General features: G+C 66.3%; 1 protein-coding gene across 1 annotated transcript in view; it reads left to right on the plus strand.

Moving 5' to 3' along the window:
* CTDSP1 (CTD small phosphatase 1) overlaps positions 1–16,805 on the plus strand; it is a 29,275-nt gene extending 12,470 nt beyond the window's left edge. Inside the window, exons 2-7 of the mRNA XM_077829938.1 lie at positions 4,358–4,506; positions 7,090–7,191; positions 8,281–8,337; positions 9,143–9,235; positions 10,527–10,712; positions 11,970–16,805. Coding sequence (XP_077686064.1) covers positions 4,358–4,506; positions 7,090–7,191; positions 8,281–8,337; positions 9,143–9,235; positions 10,527–10,712; positions 11,970–12,098 — 716 coding nt within the window. The 3' untranslated portion in view covers positions 12,099–16,805. The remainder of the gene's footprint in view (positions 1–4,357; positions 4,507–7,089; positions 7,192–8,280; positions 8,338–9,142; positions 9,236–10,526; positions 10,713–11,969) is intronic.
* Positions 16,806–17,364: the final 559 nt, after the last annotated feature.

Genomic DNA, 17,364 nt, shown 5'->3' on the forward strand with positions numbered 1-17,364 from the left:
CAGCCGGGACGCCGGCTGGCGGGAGTCTTGCGAGTGGAACACCTGGATCAGCTGGATCGATGGGTCTTCAGCTGTCGTTGAGACGGCGCCGATCACAACACGTCCGCCGTTCTTCTCGCACCCTTGCCTTTCTCCTCCACGTTCGGCCGACACGTTTATCAGCGTCATCTTCCCGTCTCCTTGGAGGCCGACCAGGTGGTCTTTGCTGTTCTCAGCGGTGTTAGGGGAACCACATTTGGTTTCGTGGCTGCACGTGCATGGGCAGGCGTGGGCTGGCGTGGGCAGGCGTGGGCCGGCGGGCGGGGTTAGAACCAAACGTCTCTGTCTCCAGGCCAATGGGGGCGGGGGGGGGCTTTAATTTTGCAGTTTTCTGTGTCGGTGTTTTGCAGGGATTTGGGGGTTTGGCCGAGCCGATGGCGCCTGGCCTGGCCCGGGGCAGCTCAGCGTCCCCCTCTAGGGGTGAGGCCGGCAGAGGCTGGTGCATTCGGCGCTGCAGGTCCCGGGTTGGAGCCCAGCCGGTGCCCAGCGCGAGGCGTCGTCACGAACCCCAGGGCAGCCCGGGCGGGTTTGACGGGGAAATGCAGCCAGCAAGTCCGAGCCCAGGAGGCCCCGATCTGTGTGTCCATGCGTGTGTGAGCGTGTCCACCTGTGCGTGTGCTTGTGTGTGGGTGTGCCCACGTGTGTGTGCATAAACCTGTCCCTACAGGGGGCCCAGGCCGTGTACACACACACAGAGCGCGCTGCAGGGGTGAGTCTGTGGGTGGCCAGCGGCTCTGGCCCCGTGGAGGCTGCATTCCTGCGGGCCTCTCTCTAAATATTTGTGCGTTCCCTGCGTCGAGGACACACAATCCCGCCAGCCTGCGTCAGCACTCGCCCGGGGTGGTTCCTGCACCAGGCCTGGCTCCCGCCCAGGGCCAGGAAGCGCGGGCTGGCCCGGTGCCAGGAGCTGATCTCGGACCCCAGAGGGGCAGAGGCGGCGAGCTGGGGAGGCCGGGACTGCGGGGGTGTCACCCAGCAGCCACCCACAGACATCCTATCCCCATCGCCCCGGTGCAATGACCCCTCGCCCAGACGTGGCCATGGCTGGCATCTCCGGGGGGCAGCGGGAGGCTGGGTTGGATCCCCGGCTGGCACCGGTCACGCCCGGCCAGGTCCTCATGCCAATGCCAGGGGAGGGCAAGAAATCGGACACTGGGTGAATCGCAGCAGGTCCTGTTCTGTCATCCCCATTGCAGGCAGGGGCACGCGCCAGCCATCAGCTCCTCCAGAGACTTTCCCCTGGGGAGCCAGGCGGGGTGCGGGCTGGGCTGGCGTAGAGGGGAGGGAGATGCCAGGGTGATCTGGCGTGGGGGCTCCTGCTCATACAGACTTAGCCACGTGCCCGTGGAATGGCGTGGCTGGCCTGGGTGTGTGGGGGGGGTGTCCTTGGCCTCCTCTCCCCCTCCCCACCCGCTGTGTCCTGGCCACGTGGTCCCTTCAGCTGCGGGAGGGAGGGGCCAGCTGGGATTTCAGGGGCGTGGCTGCAGTGGGGGGGTGGGAGGCAGGTGCGGGTGGGATTGAGCCCTGTTCGATGGGGCTCTCTCGGCCCAGGTGTGAGCAGCAGACAGGCCCTGGGCACGCACCGGGTGGGTCTGAGCCCCGGGACGGGGCCCATGGCCGGGTTTCAGGCCTGGCTGTCTCTGCCCAGGGGCCAAGCACCTTGTCCTCGCTGCCCGTTGTGCCCAGGGGCTGGGACCCTGCGTGGGGCTGGCAGGGCCTGAGCGCTCCACGCAGGCGCAAGAGGGGGCCACGGGGGGTTAATGTGCCTGGAGGTGAGACCGGCAGGGTCACTGGCCCGTTCCCAGCTCGCTGCAGGGCGGGGAAGGTGGCAGAGGGCAGGTGCCAGCAGCCCCCTGTACCCAGCGCGGCCCGAGCTGCTCCCCTCGCAGCCCCTGCTCGCCCAGTCGGCACCTGCCATGTGGGGCTCAGAGGAGCCTGTGACGAGGGGCTGGGGCTCGCCGGCCCCGGCGCTCTCCCCTGCCGGTTGCCAGCCAGGCTGGCCGGGGCGGCTGGAGTCCGGCAGACGGATCAAAAGGAATCTCGTTATCTCTGGCCGGATTAAGCATGGGGAGCGGTCGCCTCAAGTGGATTATGCAGGAGAGCAGGTTAATCCAGACCTGGAGAGAGACGCGGGGCAGCCGGCAAGTGCCGGGCGCCGCACAGGGGTCTGTGGGGATCTGCGGCCCGGAGAGCGAATGGGTGTGTGTGGTGGCGGGGGGCGCTGAGGGGGACGTTGGAGGAGTTGAAGTTGATATTATCAATGCGGGGGCTGCGGCTTGGGAGTGAGGGGCACTGCCCGAGCTGTGGGGGGCAGGGCTGGGCTAGCAGGGGGCTGCGGGTCGAGAGTGAGGGGCACCGGCGGAGCTGGGGGGGGAGCCCAGGACGGGGATAGCGGGGGGCTGTGTGTCAGGAGTGAGGGGTGCCGGCAGAGCTGTGGGGGGAGCCCTGGACAGCAGGGGGCTGTGGGTCGGGAGTGAGGGGCGCCGGCAGAGCTGTGGGGGGAGCCCTGGACGGCGGGGGGCTGCGGGTCGGGAGTGAGGGGCGCCCGCAGAGCTGTGGGGGGAGCCCTGGACAGGAGGGGGCTGCGGGTCGGGAGTGAGGGGCGCCGGCAGAGCTGTGGGGGGAGCCCTGGACAGCTGTGGGTCGGGAGTGAGGGGTGCTGGCAAAGCTGTGGGGGGACCCCTGGACAGCGGGGGGCTGTGGGTCGGGAGTGAGGGGTGCTGGCAAAGCTGTGGGGGGACCCCTGGACAGCGGGGGGCTGCGGGTCGGGAGTGAGGGGCGCCGGCAGAGCTGTGGGGGGAGCCCTGGACAGCTGTGGGTCGGGAGTGAGGGGTGCTGGCAAAGCTGTGGGGGGACCCCTGGACAGCGGGGGGCTGCGGGTCGGGAGTGAGGGGTGCTGGCAAAGCTGTGGGGGGACCCCTGGACAGCGGGGGGCTGCGGGTCGGGAGTGAGGGGTGCTGGCAGAGCTGTGGGGGGACCCCTGGACAGCGGGGGGCTGCGGGTCGGGAGTGAGGGGCGCTGGCAGAGCTGTGGGGGGAGCCCAGGAGGGGGATAGCAGTGCAGAGATGAGGTTCCCTGTGGGAGAACCTTGCCCAGTCCTTGGCTCGGTCCCCCCCTTCCACAACAGCGGGGGGCGGCCGCAGGGGGGCAGGCACCTTGCATTGGGCCTGGCTCTGCCGGGGGAGGGTCCGATGCAGCTGCCCGCACGGTCCCAGCCTGGTGCCGCGGCCTCTCCCGCTCCCTGCCTTGTGCACCATCCGGGCAGCTTCCCCCTTCCTGAGCCTCTCGCCCTCCTGGCTGTACCCGGGCTGGGGGTGGTGCCCGTCCCCACGGCATCCCGGCTCTGCCCCACACAAGCAGCCGGTGGGGGGCTGCGGGAGGGCTGGGCGCCCGTGGCCCAGTTTGGAGACACTGCGTCTGCCCCGTCCCGTGGGCATTTTCTCTCGAGCCTTTGGCCACGCCAGCCCCACACATCACCCCAGAGCCCGGCTGTGTTCCCTGGCCCATGGGGAAGCAGGGGGCAGGGGCCGTGCAGCTGGATGGGGCCTGGGGAGGGGAGGACGCAACCCACGCGGGCGAGGAACAGGGCGGTCCCGAGGAGAGAACCCGCCGGGCGCGACCTGGGCTCCTGCCAGCGCAGGCAGCATCTGGAGATGTGGGTGTCACAAAGGGCCAAAACTGGCCCTCGTTTACACCAGGAGTCCTGCCCCCTGCTCTAGCCACGAGACCCCACTGTCCCCCCAGTGCCGGGGATAGAACCCAGGAGTCCTGGCCCCAGCCCCCTGCTCCGGCAGTTCTGCAGGGTGACTTGTCCTGTCCAGCTGGGCGACCGCGGGCTGTAGGGACCGGCTGGGTGGTGGGACCTGGGCCCTTGGGCCGGGGAGGGGGGCAGGGGCTGGTCCCCAGGGACCAACAGCGCCTGGCTTCGTGCTCCTCCCCGCTGCTGGTCCCAGGAGCCAGCCCCCCCACCCCCCCAGCACATGATGGCCCCAGTAGACCCGGATGGTGACCTGGGCGCACCCCCTACCCGACCGTCTCTGGCACCCACCTGCCACACACCCCAGGGCACTTCCCATCCCCCCAGGGTGCCCCCCAAGACCACGCTCAGGCCAGCAGGCAGGGGGAGCCCCAGGCAGCCCTTAGCTCTGCCCCCTATCAGACCCCCGGCCCAGCCTCCCCTCTGGGGGTGGGGGGTGCCCGCCTCCATGGGAGCATGCTGCAGGCAGGCCGGGCACCAGGAGGGGTGCCCGGGGAGGGAGGGGGAGTCCGGGGGGGGCACGCCGTGTGGATTAACCCCTTCCCCGCCTGTGCCCCGCAGGTGCTCCCAGGCCATCGCCGTCCAAGAAGCCCCGGAACCGCAGCATCTTCCAGTCCCTCTTCTGCTGCCTCTGCCATGAGGCCTCGGACCCCGTCCCGGTCAACAACAACGCCCCGCTGCTGGTGGAGGAGAACGGCGTCGTGCCCAAGGTAGGGGGGCCCCGGAGGCGGACAGGGGGGCCCTTCTCTGGGCGCCCCCCCCCGCCCGCCCGGCCCCTGCTCACGAGAATCCTGCTTCCCAGGGATGAGCCCCGCGGCTTGCCTGGCTCGGCGCCCGCCCCTCTGCCCACCTGGCCGTGCCAGGCCCCACAGGGCCTCGCCCCCGGGGAACCCAGCAGCCCGAGTGCCGGAGGCTGCCCAGACGGGCACATGCCCCCCCCGTAACCTCTCCCTCCTCGTCCCGGCCCTTCAGGAGCCTGTGCCAGGCCTGCCCGCTGACCCGCTTTGGCCCACAGCCCCCCTGGGATGAATGGGGCTGGGGGGGCACCAGGCTCCCACAAGCATCTCCTTTGTTGGAGTTGTTGCCTCTTGCAGCCCCCCACCCCGCCTGTGGGGCCATCGCTCCCATCCCTCCCCCCACAAAAACAGGGATCCCCAAGGGCTCTGGGATCTGCTTTGGGGCAGTTTCCCTCGTGCCCGCCCCCCACTTCCCATGGATGATAAAGCTTTGGGAAGGGGCCGGGGTTGTGCCCCCCATCAGCTGGGGCAGGGGCAAGCCCCGATGCCGGCACAGCACAGGGCAGAGGCAGAAGCCAATGCTGGGACTGTAGGGACGGCACCGAGTGGGACCCAGGTATCCTGGGGAGTGCCAGGGGAAGGGACAGCTCAGTGGTTTGAGCATTGGCCTGCTAAACCCAGGGTTGTGAGTTCAATCCTTTAGGGGGCCATTTAGGGATCTGGGGCAAAACTTGGGGATTGGTCCTGCTTTGAGCAGGGGATTGGACTAGATGACCTCCTGAGGTCCCTTCCAACCCTGATATTCTATGAAGACAGGCAGCAGGGTTACTGCGGTTTCCCCGCCCGCCCCCCAAGCCAAAGGCTGTCCTTCCCCCAGGGGTCCCCAGATGCTGGGGCCCAGCCGTACTGGCCCAGGCCGGGGCAGGGAGTGAGCAGTGACCCTATGCCCAGGCGAAAGTGGAGGGGGGCAGAGTCGAGTCACCTGGGGGAAACTGAGGCTTGGCCTTGGGGGTTGGTGCCCCAAGGCTGGGCAAAGTGCCAGGGGGGTTTTAACGGCCACGTGGCCTCAGAATGGGAGTTTGACACCTCAGCTGGAAACCAGTAAATCCCCCAGCCCAGTCCCTGCCAGGGGAGAGCACCCCCTGCTGACCCCCACCCTGCTCCCTGCAGAACAGGGCCCCCTAGAGCCCCGCGGGGGCACTGGGGCCAGCCCTGAGTGGGAGGGGAGAGCACCCCCTGCTGACCCCCACCCTGCTCCCTGCACAACAGGGCCCCCTAGAGCCCCGCAGGGGCACTGGGGCCAGCCCTGAGTGGGAGGGGAGCGCGCCCCCTGCTGACCCCCACCCTGCTCCCTGCAGAACAGGGCCCCCTAGAGCCCCGCGGGGGCACTGGGGCCAGCCCTGAGTGGGAGGGGAGCGCGCCCCCTGCTGACCCCCACCCTGCTCCCTGCACAACAGGGCCCTCTAGAGCCCCGCGGGGGCACTGGGGCCAGCCCTGAGTGGGAGGGGAGAGCGCCCCCTGCTGACCCCCACCCTGCTCCCTGCAGAACAGCGCCCCCTAGAACCCCGCGGGGGCACTGGGGCCAGCCCTGAGTGGGAGGGGAGCGCGCCCCCTGCTGACCCCCACCCTGCTCCCTGCAGAACAGCGCCCCCTAGAGCCCCGCGGGGGCATTGGGGCCAGCCCTGAGTGGGAGGGGAGAGCGCCCCCTGCTGGGGGAGCAGTCGCTCGGCCATGGGCAGGCGCTGTGCGAAGGGCCAGGATTTCCCCAGGGCAGCGTTCTCCTCATCCCCAGGGCGTGCTGGGCCGGCCCGCGATGCCCGGAGCCGGGCAGGACGGGCAGCCCTGCCCGCGCGGCCCATGTAATCCCCGGTTTTGCTCTAGGCCGATCAGCCCTGACTGCGGCCGCCCCCTTTCACCGCTCCCCGGCCAGGTTTCAGAGGATTATTGGCTCCTGCGCCCGGGGCAGCCAAGGGCAGCCGGCGCCCTCTGGTGCCTGGCTGCGCCATCGCGGCTCCCCGAGTTGAGCCTGTTCTTCCCAGCCAGGGCCGGCTCAGGGGGCTGCACGGTGCCGCCCCCGGGACCCAAGGCCGGTGTGCGCCTGGCGGGCCAGACACGCGTGGCAGCAGTCAGGGTTGGCATTGCTGAGGAGCCCCCAGTGCAGCCACCTCTGGGGTGCAGCGCTGCAGCTGGGGAGCAGCCCACGGCAACACCAGCCGGCCGGTCAGAAAGGGCCGAGGGCAGCGGGGCCGGGGCAGCATGTTCCCTACGGCCAGGGCCCACATTTAACCCCCAAGCAAAGGGGCTCTTCCCCCGACCCGTTCCCCAGCCTAATGGGTCCCTGCTGCTGGGAAGTTTAGGACAGGAAGTGAGAGATCTGGCGGGGGGATGGGCGGGGCGGAGCTGGGCTTGGCCCAGGAGCCCCCATCCCATGGGCTGGGCAGCCCTGCTCCTCGGCCGGGACGTGGTGCAGGGCCCTGGGCTCACCCGCCTCCTGGCCCATGGTGCCCACTGCCAGACGGATACTCCAACCCCCCCACCCCCGTCGCCCTCCCCCAGGCCGCTGTCAAGTACCTCCTGCCCGAGATCAAACCCCAGGACGCCAGCAAGCTGTGCGTGGTCATCGACCTGGACGAGACACTGGTGCACAGCTCCTTCAAGGTGAGTCCATGTCCTGGGCCCCCCATCCTCTCTCCCCCCTCCCGGCCTGCCCCTGTGCCCCCCTGTCCTCCCTCCCCCCTCCCGGCCTGCCTCTGAGCCCCCCACGTCCTCCCTCCCCCACCCCCGGCCTGCCTCTGAGCCCCCTGTCTCCCTCCCCTGCCCGGCCTGCCCCTGTGCCACCCACATCCTCCCTCCCCCACCCCCGGCCTGCCCCTCTGTCCCCCTTCTCCCTTCCCCGTCTGGCCTGCTCCTGTGCCCCCCCGCATCCTCCCTCCCCCACCCCCAGCCTGCCCCTCTGCCCCCCGTCTCCCTTCCCCGTCTGGCCTGCTCCTGTGCCCCCCGCATCCTCCCTCCCCCACCCCCAGCCTGCCCCTCTGCCCCCCGTCTCCCTTCCCCGTCTGGCCTGCTCCTGTGCCCCCCGCATCCTCCCTCCCCTGCCCAGCCTGCCCCCCATGTCCCACCGTCCTCGCTGCCCTGCCCACCCAGTGTCCCACCCCCATGTCCTTCCTCCTTCACCCGACCTGCCCCTGTCCTCCCTCCCCCGTACAGCCCATCCCCTCTGCTCCACCCCCTACTGTCCTCCACATGGCCAGGGGAATCCCAGAGGGAGGGGGAGGGCATGGCCAGGGGAATCCCAGGGGGACGGGGAGGGCGTGGCCAGGGGAATCCCAGGGGGACGGGGAGGGCGTGGCCAGGGGAATCCCAGAGGGATGGGGAGGGCGTGGCCAGGGGAATCCCAGGGGGACGGGGACGGCATGGCCAGGGGAATCCCAGGGGGACGGGGAGGGCGTGGCCAGGGGAATCCCAGGGGGATGGGGAGGGCGTGGCCAGGGGAATCCCAGGGGGACGGGGAGGGCGTGGCCAGGGGAATCCCAGGGGGACGGGGAGGGCGTGGCCAGGGGAATCCCAGGGGGATGGGGTGGGCGTGGCCAGGGGAATCCCAGGGGGATGAGGAGGGCGTGGCCAGGGATGGGGGATGAGGGCATGGGTGGGGGAATCCCCAGGTGATGGAAGGGGCCAGGGGATCCAGGGGGACAGCGGGGAGGGGGCCTCCTCCCTCTCCCACACTGACGCCTGTTCCCTCCGCAGCCTGTGAACAACGCCGACTTCATCATCCCTGTCGAGATTGACGGCATCATGCACCAGGTAAGGGAGGCGCTCTCGGTCGGGGGCCCCCACCCGTCACCCCCGTGGGGGACGCCAGGAGCTTAGCCCCTGCTGGGGAGACCAGGGCTGCTGGGCACCTTGGCATTGGAGCCAGCGCCCTTTCCGTCCCCCAACCCTGGGGGTGCCCAGCCAAGGAAGGGGGACCTCAGCCCTGCTGGTTCCAAGAGCCCAGGAGGGGGGGAGCGACCTTGGCACTGGGACCATGGTGCTGCCTGGCTCTTTGGGGCCGCAGTCCTCCCCCACTCCACCTTCCCCCTTTGTGGGGGGCGGGGCCGGCAGCCAAAGGTTTCCTGCTGCGGGGAGCCCCGGGCTGAATTTCCCACCATCTGGCGCTGTTCAGCAGGCAAGTCCCTGCCCCGCACGGAGGCCGGCGCCGGGTTCAAGTAATCCAGGATAGGCTGTGGTCTACGCAGTCGGCCTGTTCTCGATTACTTGGCACCGGAGCCGGCCGGCAGCTTCGGGTGGAGACGCCGGAGGGACGCCGCCCGGGGAGCCGCAGGGCGCCCGCTGCTGCAAACGAACTCGGGGCAGGGCAGGGCTGGCGCCTCCCCCCACCCCCTAAGCCTGCCCCAGGCTCTTCCCCAGCGCAGGGGCCAGCAAGGGCTGCGGGGGCGCCTGGTAAGGGTCCCCCCGGATCGGTGGGGGAGGGCTCCCGGGGGGGTGGCAGCCGTTTGGTGGCCCGTGGGCAGTGGGTCTGAGGGGGCCCAGTCCCAGGGGCCCCATCTCGCTGGGCGCTGCCCGTCTCCAGCCCCACGGCTGCCGGCTCATGCTGCCCCTCCCCCAGGTGTACGTGCTGAAACGCCCGTACGTGGATGAGTTCCTGCAACGCATGGGCGAGCTCTTCGAGTGCGTGCTCTTCACCGCCAGCCTGGCCAAGGTGAGCGCCCGACGCCGGGCAGCCTGCGGGCACCGGCTGCGCCCTCCCTCCCAGCTACACCCAGGAGACGGGACTCCCGAAGCCTGGAGAGGACCCAGGAGTCCTGGCTCCCAGCCCACCCTACTCTAACTGCTAGTCCTCACCCCCGTCCCAGAGCCCGGAGAGGACCCAGGAGTCCTGACTCCCAGCTCCTCCCCCCGCTCTAAATCACTAGCCCCCACTCCCCTCCCAGAGCCCGGAGAGGACCCAGGAGTCCTGGCTCCCAGCCCTGCCCCTGCTCTGAATCACTAGCCCCCACTCCCCTCCCACAGCCAGGAGAGGACCCAGGAGTCCTGGCTCCCAGCCCACCCCACTCTAAATCACTAGCCCCCACTCCCCTCCCAGAGCCAGGAGAGGACCCAGGAGTCCTGGCTCCCAGCCCTGCCCCTGCTCTGAATCACTAGCCCCCACTCCCCTCCCACAGCCAGGAGAGGACCCAGGAGTATCCTGGCTCCCAGCCCCCCCCCACTCTAAATCACTAGCCCCCACTCCCCTCCCAGAGCCCGGAGAGGACCCAGGAGTCCTGGCTCCCAGCCCTGCCCCTGCTCTGAATCACTAGCCCCCACTCCCCTCCCACAGCCAGGAGAGGACCCAGGAGTCCTGGCTCCCAGCCCCCCCCACTCTAAATCACTAGCCCCCACTCCCCTCCCAGAGCCCGGAGAGGACCCAGGAGTCCTGGCTCCCAGCCCTGCCCCTGCTCTGAATCACTAGCCCCCACTCCCCTCCCACAGCCAGGAGAGGACCCAGGAGTCCTGGCTCCCAGCCCACCCCACTCTAAATCACTAGCCCCCACTCCCCTCCCAGAGCCAGGATAAGACCCAGGAGTCCTGGCTCCCAGCCCACCCCACTCTAAATCACTAGCCCCCACTCCCCTCCCAGAGCCAGGAGAGGACCCAGGAGTCCTGGCTCTAAATCACTAGCCCTCACTCCCTCCCAGAGCCCAGATAGGACCCAGGAGTCCTGGCCCCTGATCAGTAGACCATGCTGCCCCTTCAGTTCAGCCATTCATCGCGCCCCCTCCTCCCCAGTGTCCCCACAGTGCTTCAGGGATGGGGGGTGCCCAGAACCCTGCACAATGGCTTTGGGGCTGGGGCTGCCTGAGTAGGGACCCCCGTGCTCTCAGGGTCCAGGACGTGTCCCCCGTGGAGGGGGACCCCCGAGTCCCCTAGGCCAGCAGCCAAAGGGCCCAGGGCTCGGCCGCTCCCCTGCTCCCCTTTGGCTGAGCCTGACCATGTCCCTCCCGGCCCCCCAGTACGCGGATCCCGTGGCCGACCTGCTGGACAAGTGGGGAGCTTTCCGGGCCCGCCTCTTCCGCGAGTCCTGCGTCTTCCACCGCGGCAACTACGTCAAGGATCTGAGCCGTCTGGGCCGGGACCTGAGCCGCATCCTCATTGTGGACAACTCCCCCGCCTCCTACGTCTTCCACCCCGACAACGCGGTAGGTCGCGGGGGGGAGGAGGGGTCCGCGGGGGGCAGCTGTGGTGGCTCAGGGTGTTCAATGCTTTAACTGGCTTTAACGGGGGCCTGGGTCAGATGCGATGCTGATCACAAGCAAAACGAGTTCGGGGGGGTCTCATCCCAGTGATTCGATTGCTGCATACTCACCAGAGGGACAGGTTATTGGGGTAACTCAGTTCACGTTGTCCCAGGGCTGGGCTAGCAGTCAGGAGTGAGGTGCACTGGCTGAGCTGTGTGTCTGGGGGGAGCCCAGGGCTGGGACAGCATCTCCCTACTGGAATGAATCGGCTCTGCTCAGCTGTGTGTCATATGCCCTGTACTGCTTGCAGCAAATGGGGAGTCTCCCTTAGTGCAGGGGCCTGGGCTTTCGGAGCAGCGTTCGAGTCCTGCTGCTGATATGAAATTCTGGGTGGCCCCAGTGGGCAGTGGAGAGAGGCTGCTCCCCGGTGGTCACAGATTGGGAGGGGCAGGGTGACTGGAGAGCTCTTGAAGGCTCAGAGAGTCCCCAGCTGCCTCCCCCACCCCCTCTCCCTGCCACTCGCTGCAGGGAGGTTCTGGCAGACGCTGCTTTCCCAGAGCTGGCGGCTGGCTCGCTCCCATCACACTGGCCTCTGTCCATGGGGAGCTGGAAGAGCCACAATTATCCTGGGGTTTTGGCACTGGCCCACCGGGCCCCTGGCCAGCCGGCCTTTCCTTTCCCCTTAGAGTTTCTGAGTGGGGGGGGGCACTCGCTTGGGGACGGCTCCCTTGGGGCTGGCCCGACGCCCTGGCAAATCCGGGCTCTGCACGCTGTGTGGAGGGATCCCTCCCCCCAGGGCTGAGCTGCAGCTGCCTCTGGGGTGGGGCCTGCAGCCACCGTGCGGCCGTTTGGGACAGAAAGCGAAAGCGGCTCCTGTCTCCACTGGACGCAGCAGGGCAGATTTCGGGTGGCAGCCCAGGATCTGATTGGCCGGGATGCCAGGTTAACGCCCCCCGTGGCCTGGCTGGCTGGCACAGCTCGCAGGCACAGAAAGGGGACGGGCATTTCTGGTGCAGGGCTGAGAGTGCCGAAGGCGCCCGTCTCCCAGCATGCCCTGGGGCAGGGCGCCGGCTCCAGGGCCCGCTCCTGGCTGCGTGAGGCTGGAGCCCCTGGCTGAGCCTCCAGCAGGTTTGCCCAGGGACCCCTGCGAGGGCTGGCCCTGCCCCGTGCTGCCTAGGCACCGCGCCCGGCTAACCTCCCGGGGGGGTCTCTCGGCAGGTGCCGGTGGCATCGTGGTTCGATAACATGGCCGACACAGAGCTCCTGGACCTGCTGCCTTTCTTTGAGAGACTCAGCAAAGTGGACGACGTTTACACAGTGCTAAAGCAGCACCGGACTAGCAGCTAGTGACCTGGGGCCGGGCGAGATGCCAGCCTGGCGGGATTCCCCACCCCTCCTCCGGCCGGCCGCCCCACTGATCTACCCACAAGCCCCAGCGCCAGCCTGCAGCTTCTCTGGGGCGCGGAACGGAGGCGGTGGCAGGCGGCGGAGGGGCCGGCGGGGAGCCCCGCGTGGGGCTCACACCTGCTGGGCATGGGGGAGACGCCCGGCTGCATCACTCGAAACCAGCCTCAAACCTGGACCTTTGTCGTCACGTAACGGTTCTTCTCCTGTAAACTGGGGAGGGCCAGAGGGCAACAGAACCACGGCCCGGTCCCCCCTGATTGGCCTGGGGGGTCAGAACCACGGCCCGGTCCCCCCTGATTGGCCTGGGGGGTCAGAACCACGGCCCGGTCCCCCCTGATTGGCCTGGGGGGTCAGAACCACGGCCCGGTCCCCCCTGATTGGCCTGGGGGGTCAGAACCACAGCCCGGTCCCCTCTGATTGGGCTGGGGGATCAGAACCACGACCCAGTCCCCCCTGATTGGGCTGGGGGGTCAGAACCACGGCCCAGTCCCCCCTGATTGGGCTGGGGGGTCAGAACCACGGCCCAGTCCCCCCTGATTGGGCTGGGGGGTCAGAACCACGGCCCGGTCCCCTCTGATTGGGCTTGGGGGTCAGAACCACAGCCCGGTCCCCTCTGATTGGGCTGGGGGGTCAGAACCACGGCCCAGGACCCCCTGATTGGGCTGGGGGGGCTCAGGACCGTGGCCCAGTCCCTCCTGATTGGGCTGGGGGGGCTCAGGACCGCAGCCTGGTCTGCTCTGATTGAGCCAGAGGGTTTCAGGACCTCAGCCCGGTCCCCTCAGCTGGGCCAGGGGGTTTCACAGAACCGCGCCCCAGCCCCATCTCGCTTGCCGTGGAGGTGGGAGAGGCAGTGGGGTTGGTTCCAGGAACGCAGTCCAGAGGTACTTAGCCATGGGGGACAGAGACCCCATCACCCCCCGAGTGCAGGGTGCAAAGTGCCCCCAGGAGGTGGGGGAGGGGGCATTTTTGCCTGCTTTGCCTGGATGGGAATGACTCCTGTGGGCGAAGGGAATTTGGGGGGCCTGTGACCCACACGACAGCTGGGTCCTAGATCCTGCCCCCTCCAGAAGGCCCTGGGTTCCTGTTACCCACTGGTGGGGTGCGGGCCCCTTTCCAGGGGAATCCTGCAGGGAAGGGGGGGCAGGAAGGTCAGTGCCAAGTGCTGGGGCCTGCAGGGGTGTTGGTTGCGTGAGGGTGGGCGCTGAGCAGAGGGGGATCGGTTCCCCCAGCAGGGCCGAGAGCGGAAGGACGTGGGGAGAGATGGGGGGAGGAAGGTGCCCTAGAGGAGCCGGAGGGACTCACAGAGACTGTGGGCTAGCGGAAAGGAGGCGGGGCTAGCGGAAAGGAGGCGGGGCTAGCGGAAAGGAGGCGGAGGGTCTGAGCTGAGAGGAGCTGCTGGAGTAGCCCAGGGGTCCTGGGGAGGAGGGTAGCTTGGCCCCCCAGGCTCCAGGCACAAGGGATGGGCACTAAGGCGAGATTTCCTGGGCAGCTGTTAACCCTTTCCCTACTGGTTATATGGCGGGTGCCCCCCCGCCAAACGGTTCTTACTTCCCCATCTCCTCTGGGCCTCGCAGGGAAATCAGATTTCTGGGTGCCTTGGGACTGGGGCCCATTGACCTCTTGGCTTATGCAAATGTTGCCTTTCCCTGCAGTGCATTGTGGGGCTTTAACCCCTCTCCCCCGAGGAACTGCCATTGTGGCTGTCAGAAGCCATCAAGGCGCCCCCGTGCTGTGGTTGGATAGAGCAGGCAGTGAGCTGGGCCATTGGGTTGAGCCCACCCCAGCCCTGGACAGGATGGAGGGCAGCGGTGGGATCGCCCCAGGGGAGTCTCGGCTGGCCATGGCAGGCAGCAGCTCTCCTGTCTGAGGGGCTGGGCCTGCCGGCCCGTGAGTTCCCTGGTGGCCAGGGGCTGCTGCATTCCCAGCAGATGAGGTGGGAGGCTGCAGTGACACCAGCGAAGAGCAACTCCATGGGCCTGATTTAGAGAGAGACCACCTGTGCCTGGAAGGATGCCCCTCTCCCCTTAACTCTGCCCTTCCCCAGGGAGCCAGGCCTGCAGGAGTCACACCCGCGGAAACAAGCAACGTCTCTGACTGCAGCTGTGGGCAGGGGGCTCCTTCCTCTGGGATCGTGTCTGTCTCTTCTTTAGTGCCTTCAGCCCTCCCTGCCACTCTCCAAACGGTTGTGGGGGGCAGATTCCCTGGCCTTGGGGCTGGCTCAAACCTCTGCCTTCTCAGTGTTCAGATCCCTAAATGCCCCCAAACCAATCCCTGCCTGCAGGGGGCGTCCTGTAGAGACTGTGCCTTGGGACACCGTGTCCCGCCCACCCCCCACCCCCTAGCCTCTGGGGGGCCGAGGGGCTGATAAATTGCACTCCCAAGGAAACCTTGGATTTGCTCACCGCTGCACTGAGGTTAGTGGTGCTAGCCCCACCCCCCGTAAGTGGGGCAGTGGGTTGGTTCAATGGCTGTTCTGATGGGGACGGGGGTCTCCCTCCTCCCCCTGCAACCAAACTGCTCCCCGCCTCCCAAAGCTTCAGCTCTTACTTTGGGTTCAGGGGAGCAAGGATTTGGACTGGGGCAGAGGGAGACTCTTCCCCCCCCGAACCGATTGCCCCAGGGCTGCATTCAGGTTCATTGGAGACCTGCTTTGCATTCCCCTCCCCCAGGCTCCCCACAACACCCCCTTGTGCCCCACACCCCTAGGGGGTGCCGTCCAGAGATAGCGCCCCCTTTCTATGGCCTTAACTGTTTTGTATGCGAGTTGTTCTCGGCTGTGCCTTGCGGCGGTGGCCGTCCACACGACGCTGCTGCTGATCTCTTTCGCCTTAGCTTGGGGAATGTCCCTCAGGGAGAGGTCTCGGGGGGTGGGGGGCAAGGGCAGGGGGAGTCATGTATTTTAACCGGGCACATTTAGCTCATATAAATATGTATCATGTGTATATATATTTTTAGGGAAAGCAACGGCGACACAAGTCACCAGAGGATTTTTACAGCTCGTATTTTTAACGATGTTCCTGGGAGATGGTTATTTTTCTGGGCGGGGTCGTTCCTCGTGTAAAGAAGCAGGGAGGGATTTGGGGAGGGGGGTGGGTATTTTGTCTGCCGGATGATGTCTGTATTGGATGCACGCAACCCTTCTCCAAATGCCTGCCTGTCCCCCCAAGCCCCAGGGGGTGCCCAGGGCCTGAGATCCAACCACCTCCATCTTACAGTGCTGGGTTTTCAAGGAAAGTTTTAGCTCTTTAAAATCTGGGCCCTTTGTGTGGTTTGGTGGTTTTCCTCCCTGCTTTTATAACCGCCAGGCGAAAAAAACTGGGGTTTGTGTGTCAATTTCACACCTCCAAATTTGTCCATTCCCCATACACATCTATCAATCTATCCCTATACACCCCCTCTATCTATCTATCCTCATACACCCCGTCTATCTATCCATCCATCCATCCATCCATCCACATACACCCCTTCTATCTATTGATCTATTTATCCATCCATCCCCAGTCACCTCTTCTATCTGTCTGTCTATCCATACACCTGTTCTATCTATCTATTGATCCATGCACCCCTTCTATCAATCCATACACCCCTTCTATCTATCTAGATATCTATCCATACACCCCTTCTATCCATCCCCATACACCCCTTCTGTCTATCGATCCATACACCCCATCTATCTGTCTGTCTATCCATACACCCCTTCTATTTATCCATCGATCCATACACCCCTTCTATCTAATCTATCTATCTATCTAAATTAGCCAAAACCTGGTATTTCTGTCCTATGGGAAATTCAGAGATTTTTGAAATTTTGTTTCTTCCAAAATCAGGGCGAAGAGTTGAGATCTCAGATGTTGTCACAAACCAAAGTGTTTGGACCGATTTCGTTTTGACTGTATGGGAACGTTTCATTTCCATAGGGTCGAAATGTTTCGTTCAGCGTCTCAGACACGGTTCTAAATGGACTGTTTGGCTAATTTCCCATCAACAGCTGGGGTGAACTCGATATGTCCCCTTGGTGGAGAGAGCTGAACCCACTCCAGTGGGGGGCACTACAGAGCCATCGGCGCCTCTGCAGCACCCCCACCGGGGCAGCATGAATTCTGATTCCCTTCACTGCGGGATTCCCCCTTTAGGGCCGCGGCCTCTGCCCGGTGCCCGAGTCTGACGCCCACCAGCTTGGCCTGAGCATCTCGATCTGGCTTTGTCTCTGTCCCCGTGGAGCCGCCGGCGCCCAATCCTGCTCCCTTGGCCGGCCTGGGCCTGACTGGCTGTATTGTAAAGCCCAGCACTTCCCTGGATCAGGAAAAAGCTATCCGTGGCCCTGTTGTGTTGATTGCCTGGGTTGATTTCATGCCACTGAGGTGCCACCCTGCTACCACTGCCCCCTGCTGGGCGCCCCCTGCTTTGGCAGGGCAGGGGCAGTTTTGTTTGGTGACTGCCAGGATGTGGGGAACGCCCCGGCACTGGCGTTTGGAGAAAGGGCTGCGGGCTGCGGCTGCTCGTGTCTTCACTGTGTATCTGTTGGGTAAAGAGACAACCCATGAGCGAATCGCAGCTAATGGGAGAGAGAGAGAAAAACCCGATCAAAGTGCCTTTTGTGTGATTAAACTGTAAAATAATCTTTAAAGGAAAAAAAAAAATACCGTGAGAACCACCCTGGTTCTGCTGTGTAGTGATTCAGCCACCAGCTCTGGGTGTGCCCCCAGCTGGAGGGGAGGAGATCTGTGGCGGGGGGGTGCCGGCATCCGCATGCATGGGGGTGACCACATCTCGTTCTCTGCTGGCTGACGGGCTCAGCGCTGATCACGTGGGTCTCGGTGGCCCGAAGCCAGAGCCTCAGCCCGGCCGTGTCCATTCCCCCCTGTGATTGCCCTCAGCAAGGTGACGCGCTCGCCCTCAGCCAGCGCGGCCAGCTCTGGGCCAGGCAGCAGCAGGGGCGGTAGCCCGAAGGCCCAGGGACCGTGCAACTTGCCCGGGGCTCGTACCTGCTCTGTGCGGCACAAGGGGCTTTTTAACCACCCCTCTGCCAGGGGCCGGGCAGTGTCTGGAGTGGCTAAAGCCGCCCTCTGCGGCAGTCCATCCAGTGGCTCTGCGAAGGTAAAGGGAGGTGACCGTGCCCCTGTCACCCTGGCCCTGATACGGATCAGCCTTGCCTGTGTCCTTGGGCGGTGGCTTCCAGTGTCCCCAGCTGCCACCCTGGCCCTGC

This window comes from Eretmochelys imbricata, chromosome 11 (assembly GCF_965152235.1).
Source record: "Eretmochelys imbricata isolate rEreImb1 chromosome 11, rEreImb1.hap1, whole genome shotgun sequence".
In the NCBI taxonomy this organism is placed as follows: domain Eukaryota; kingdom Metazoa; phylum Chordata; order Testudines; family Cheloniidae; genus Eretmochelys; species Eretmochelys imbricata.